At 38.4% G+C, this 5,818-nt stretch overlaps 2 protein-coding genes across 2 annotated transcripts in view; one reads left to right on the top strand and one right to left on the bottom strand.

The window, feature by feature from the left end:
* The window catches only part of ttc4 (tetratricopeptide repeat domain 4), a 9,139-nt gene extending 8,710 nt beyond the window's left edge, over window positions 1–429 (top strand). The window contains exon 10 of the mRNA XM_015376649.1: window positions 287–429. Within this exon, the coding sequence (XP_015232135.1) occupies window positions 287–386 (100 nt within the window). The 3' untranslated portion in view covers window positions 387–429. The remainder of the gene's footprint in view (window positions 1–286) is intronic.
* Window positions 430–4,354: 3,925 nt separating this feature from the next.
* LOC107085958 (cornifelin homolog B-like) lies at window positions 4,355–5,505 on the bottom strand. Its single transcript, XM_015376655.1, has 3 exons — window positions 5,038–5,505; window positions 4,738–4,925; window positions 4,355–4,654 (listed from the first exon to the last, which is right to left on the bottom strand). The coding sequence occupies exons 1-3, from the start codon at window positions 5,102–5,104 to the stop codon at window positions 4,412–4,414; spliced, it is 498 nt and encodes a 165-aa protein (XP_015232141.1). The 5' UTR covers window positions 5,105–5,505; the 3' UTR covers window positions 4,355–4,411.
* Window positions 5,506–5,818: the final 313 nt, after the last annotated feature.

Below are 5,818 nucleotides of genomic sequence, written 5' to 3'. Positions count from 1 at the left end.
GTGTTTGTATCAGGCAGAAATTTATTTATACCCCCTGAGGGTGTAAGAGGTTAAACTCCATTTACTATAGAATCAGCAGCAGGACATCAGAAAGAACTTGATAAACGATCATAAAAGGTCTAAGTGGTTCATTTCTGCATCATCATTTCTCATAGTTAATGGTTTATGAACATCCTAATAATTAAACCTACTGCAGTGAGTTGTCAGTGATTTGCTGTTCATATTTTACCCATGAGTGTTTATGTTTCCTGGAACTAACTTCCTGGTTATCCGGTCTCTTTAACAGGTTTTTTGTGAAGGCAGGCACGCCCAGCTTTATGGTTTTGGTGAAAGGCTCCTCGTTCTGGAAGCAGTTTTTGTCTGGAAAGAAGATCCGTGGATTGTAGACAAATGTTGAAAATTAAATGGATTTTTTTTTAATAAAAAAAGTAAATTTGACTTTCTTTTTTGACAATTAATCAGTATCTCTTAAAAAAAAAAAACGAATTTCAAGTCAATTTTTTTTCTGACAATAAAAAATGTCCATGTAAACCTAAGGAAAGTAAATCTTTAGACTATTTATAATGTATGCTAAAACTACAAGGAATTGTTTTAAGGTACGAGTCCAAGATCAATATTCATTAACTCACCCAGAGTGGAGCTGAAAACTACAAAACCAACATGATATGTTAATTGCAGCTAACATTGGTATCTGCATCATACCCAAAACATCACTATTTTGCAAAATCCTTGCTGGATCTACAGATGTTTTTAAATGAAACCCTTTCCCTCCCATGCATTTGTTTTAGCCAAATCATAAGAGGTGGCTTTTCCCTTCACTTCCTATCTGTCTGTCAGTAGAAATAAAGTAAAGTGGCAACTGGCCTGACTGATTGCAATAAGGCATCACACCCAAATGGTGTCAGGCCTGAAGGTCTGTCCAAAGCAGTACCTCTTCCACCTTAGTCTGATCCAGGAGATGGTTCCAGCAATGTGAAAGACCTCCTGCCTTGTTCCAGAACCCAAATTAAACTCAGTCAACAGTCCTCAATGATTACAGACCTGTTCCCCTGACATCTTACATCATGGAAGTCCTACAAAGACTTGTGTTGGTCAACCTGAACAAGCAATCTAAGGACCCCCTGCAGTTTGCTTGTTGCCATGGATTTGAATTTGCTTCAACAATCCAATGTTATTTAGAAAAGGTAGACAGCTCTGTGAGGATCATGTTCTTTGAAGACTCAGGTGGAGCCATCAATAATCGCCTGAATCAAAGACTACGTAACCAACAGAACACAGTTTGTGAGACAGAAGGGTCAAGTGTCTAATCAGGTAGTCTGCAGAACAGGAGCCTCATAGGGGACGCCGACCATCTAGATGGACATCAAAACCACATGTAGCTCAGTGTTTCAACATCTGCAAGAATCAACTTCTATCACACTTAGAGATCATAGAGGTAAAATGCAGATGGTACAGAAATCATCATCCCTCCACAGGCCAATTACAAGCCAATAGCTCAACTCACCATCAAGTGCAGCATTTGCCAAAGAGAGGCTTTGTCCCTATTGCTGTTCTCCAAAGGCCAGGGCCTCCTCAGTCAGATCATTATTAAGACTGGCTATATCTACTGATTACAGAATGGAGCAAACCTCCTCTACATGGGCGACAGGAGTAAATGAGACATAGATTCACTGTTTGACACCCCCAGGGAGTACAGAGAAGACATCAGAATTTCATTTGGAAAGGAAAAGCATAGTCAGATGGTAACAAAGATGAGAAGATTTGTCAGAATTGAGGGAATTGAACTACCAGAAGGCAACTTCGCAGACACTGAGCACATCTACAAGTACCTTGGAATCCCACTGGCAACTGAGAACCATAAGAAGGCTGCTAGGAAAGCTGTAACCACCAAGTACCTGCAGAGAGCAAGTAACAATAAATCCTGATGAGTCAGCGTAATGGCAAGAAGATGATCTGGTTAATCAACACCTATGCCCTGCCAGTCATCACATACCCTGCTGGGATAATTAACCTCTTAACATCCACCTCATTTGGGGAGATTCTCGCCTATTTTGCATACCCAAATGAAAAGCAAGTAACTTGGGAACTGTAAGCCCAAATTACATGCGTGATACATTATTTGAAACCTAACACCTAGTTTCTGAATATATACATGAAAATTGGGTTAGTAAAACACCCAAGCTGCATCAAGTCCAAGCTACATTAGTTCAAACAAGACTCAAAGTAGTTTTTATTATTCTCGAAAATAATCTGTCTTTTTTGAACAGCAGTTATAAAGACATGCGAGCTTGTTGTGGCTGTTTTGTCATGGTACATTTGCTATGTCTATATAATGAACTAGGTGGTTGCATTGGTGATAATCTAAGGTTTTTAACGATGTAACATGTCTATATTGGTTAACATTTTACCTGTGTAATTTTCATGCATTCTGAGTTATTATTTGTAAACGCTTTAAGAAAGGTTAGATAAAATAAGGAGGGTTTCACCCCAAGGCTAGCACCCTGATAGGAAAGGAGGCTGAGCCCTTTTAAGTGTCCAACCCACTTTCTTTAATGAGAAAACAAAGATCCAAGAGTACATTAAAAAGATTGCCACCATTGATCAAGGCTAGCAAATACCTCAGGCAGATGGAATCCAAGAGAGAAGGGGAGCAAGAACAGGAACCTGTACAGCATGTACAACAGCAGACAGAAGAAGTAGATTATATTAAAACATCCTACCTGTGGCTGGATTGAAAGACAGAACAGTGGAACTAACCATCACAGCAAAGGAACCAGATAACAGGATTGATAGAGGCTGGGATTACCACACCACACAGGACCCCAGTTGCAGGTTTTGTAGAAATTCACCTGAAACAGTCCAGCACAAAACAGTAGAGTGCAAGATGCTAGAGGGTAGGGCCCATATGGAACGCCATAACCAAGCGGCCGGCATAGTATACAGAAACATCGGTACTGACTATATGACGTAAAAGTCCCGAGGGCAAAATGACATATGCTTCTACAGGTGAGTGAAAATGACGGAGCTAGTCTGACTGAGGTTGTGAGGGACTTCCAGATACAGACAGATAAACTGGTGATGTACAAGCAAAGGAAGAAGGGAGAAGTGATCGATGTAGCAATACAGAGTCATGTTAACATCATGAAGATGAGACATAAGCTAGAGAACTATCGATGGCTGAAAGAAGAGCCAGAAAGGAAGTGGAAGGTGAATGCAGTGGTGATCCCTATGATAACTGGAACACTCAGATATATCCCTCACTCCCTCCCTCCACCATCTAGTTTCTAAAAAGAAATATCAAGAACTGAAATCCATGAATATAAAAGTAATCAGGCACAAATCCTTAAAATTTCACTTTTTCAAATAAAGTTTTCACATAAATGTGTCTTTTTCAACTGAATCCCTAAATGGCTTTTCAAATAATGAAAGAAAAACATAATCAGCCTTGTAAATTTTAGTCAGAGACAAAAGAATGAGAAGGTCATCCATGTTTCGAGGTTATGCTTTTTATTTCTTGATGTGATCCATTACTTTTTAATCTTAAATAAATCAAGTCATCAATTATAATAAGGTAAATATGCATATTAACTCAAAGTTTAACTCAAATCTCTCTTTTTTTTCTCTTTTTTTTTTTGAAGTGTCAATGATGAATTTACGGAAGAGGATTAGGGCCACTGGAAAAAAAAAAAGTTAACTGATTTTTAAATTCTATTTCAGTTTAGTATGGGAAAAAACTCAGAATTCTGACTTTTTTTTCTCAGAATTCTGACTTTTTTTCTCAGAATTGACTTTTTTCTCAGAATTCTGACTTTAATCTAAGGATTCTGACTTTTTTATTGTCAGAATTTTTAGAAAAAAGTCAGAATTCTGACTTTTTTTTCTCAGAATTCTGCCTTTTTTCTCAGAATTCTGACTTTAATCTAAGAATTCAGAATGTTTTATTGTCAGAATTCAGTGAGAATTTTGAGAAAAAAGTCAGAATTCTGAAAAAAAGTCAGAATTCTGCCTTTTTTCTCAGAATTCTGACTTTAATTTTTTTATTGTCAGAATCACTGGCCACCTCAAACAACTCACATCTTTGTCAGTGAAGCTAAGTGCTCCCACATCTCTTCCTTCATGGTGCCCATCTACATTAAGATCCAAAATTCTGAGAAAAAAGTCAGAATTCTGAGGAAAAAAAGGCAGAATTCTTCTGACTTTTTTCCCATACTAAACTGAAATCAAATTTAAAAATCAGTTAACTTTTTTTTTTTTCCAGTGGCCCTAATCCTCTTCCGTATAAATTGGCTTTTCCAGAAGAAGAAAAAACATCATCAATGAAACCCAAGTTCTGCAGATCTGTCTGGAAAGTTTTTATTAGCTCATAGAATAACGAGAATATTGAGGTGTATTTGGATTAAGATACTGAGCCTCAAAAACTGTTAGGAGGTGGAGCAGGGTCTGGGTTAACATACGGAGCCCCAAAACTATCATGTTGTGATTCAGGGTTTTCATCAACCTTCATGACTGGATTAACCTGAACATTGACAACAGTTTTGGGCCTTGTGTTAATGACAGCAGGAGCTCTATTTCTTTCCTTTAGCTCACGATCCATCTGACACCAGGAGCACCAGACACAAAAACAAGATGTTACAATGTCATTGATGGCTGTACCCTGAAAACAAAAACATCAAAACAGTTTTTTTACTTTGCACTTTTCCTTTAAATAGTTTTATTTGATTTTGAACTGACCCATACCTTTATTCCATATCTGTTCCGAATGGAAGCCCTCAGAGTCAATGCTGCTGGGGGAGCAAAAATGGGAATCCCCATGGGTGTAAATATAGCAGGACTCAGTATGTCACATATTGGCAGACAAAAGCTCTGTTTAAATCTTCTTGAAACAGTGCAGGCAAGGCAGCTGCAGCACCAGAAGCCATAGCAACCTGTAGAAGGCAGCAGCGTTTCAGATTCATAAAGTGGCCTTTAGTGATCGTTAAGACTTATCTGTTTGATTTAAATGGAGCAAAAAAATTAGAAAAGCAACTTAGCTCTTACAAGTATTGACATCTTGACAACAGCCGAATAGAGGAGTTTTCCATTCACTCAGGGGAGTTTCTGCCATTATTCAGCCACAAACTGAAATACTAACCTGTGTGGTCAGGAAAAATAAAATCAGCTCCAAAGTGTCTGCAAAACGACACAGTGCAATATGATATGTGATGTTAAACAGTTGATATGTTGGAAGATCATGCAAGTTTCCTGCATAATCACCAGATCCTCTCCGACCCCACCCACCCCAACCATGGACTCTTTTTTTTCCCCCTGGCGTCCGGCAGAAGGTTCCGCAGTATCTTCTGCAGAACAACCAGACTACTGAACTGTTTCTTCCCCCTGGCCATCAGACAGCTTAACGCCACATAACACTCCTCCCCCTATGGACATGGACAATACACCCACCTTAGTTTAGTTTTGTCTTCAATTTAATGTTTCATTTTCAATAACTCTTCAGTGCAATATTCAATAACTCAGTGCATATTTATTTATTGATGTTACTTCTTCAATAACTCAGTGCAATATATATATACTCTTACCCTGTATATAGCTAGCTCTTACTCACAGAAAACATATTTATTTTGCAGGAATAAGGTCTTAGCTCTGTTACACTTGTAGCCAAGTAATCCACATTTCATTGTCAAGATTCACCTTGTGTTTTTTGTGCAATGACAATAAAGGAAGTCTAAGTCTATGAATTTTTGCAAAATCAGTGCCTCAGAGTCGGTCCTCCAGACATCTGACAAGTTAGCAGTCATCCCTAAGGTTTGTAGCCTACCAATCC

The sequence above is a fragment of the Cyprinodon variegatus genome, unplaced genomic scaffold (assembly GCF_000732505.1).
Source record: "Cyprinodon variegatus isolate N-32 unplaced genomic scaffold, C_variegatus-1.0 Scaffold138, whole genome shotgun sequence".
Lineage (NCBI taxonomy): Eukaryota > Metazoa > Chordata > Actinopteri > Cyprinodontiformes > Cyprinodontidae > Cyprinodon > Cyprinodon variegatus.
This window is presented reverse-complemented; position numbering and strand designations above follow the sequence as displayed.

Bases quoted from the DNA above. Each gene is read 5' to 3' on its own strand.
- LOC107085958 (XM_015376655.1), bottom strand. From the start codon at position 5,104: ATGGCAGAAACTCCCCTGAGTGAATGGAAAACTCCTCTATTCGGCTGT. The intron at 4,926-5,037 runs GTAAGAGCTAAG...TGCCTTCTACAG, and splicing joins TTGTCAAGATGTCAATACTT to GTTGCTATGGCTTCTGGTGC. The intron at 4,655-4,737 runs GTATGGGTCAGT...TTTTGTTTTCAG, and splicing joins GGAACAGATATGGAATAAAG to GGTACAGCCATCAATGACAT.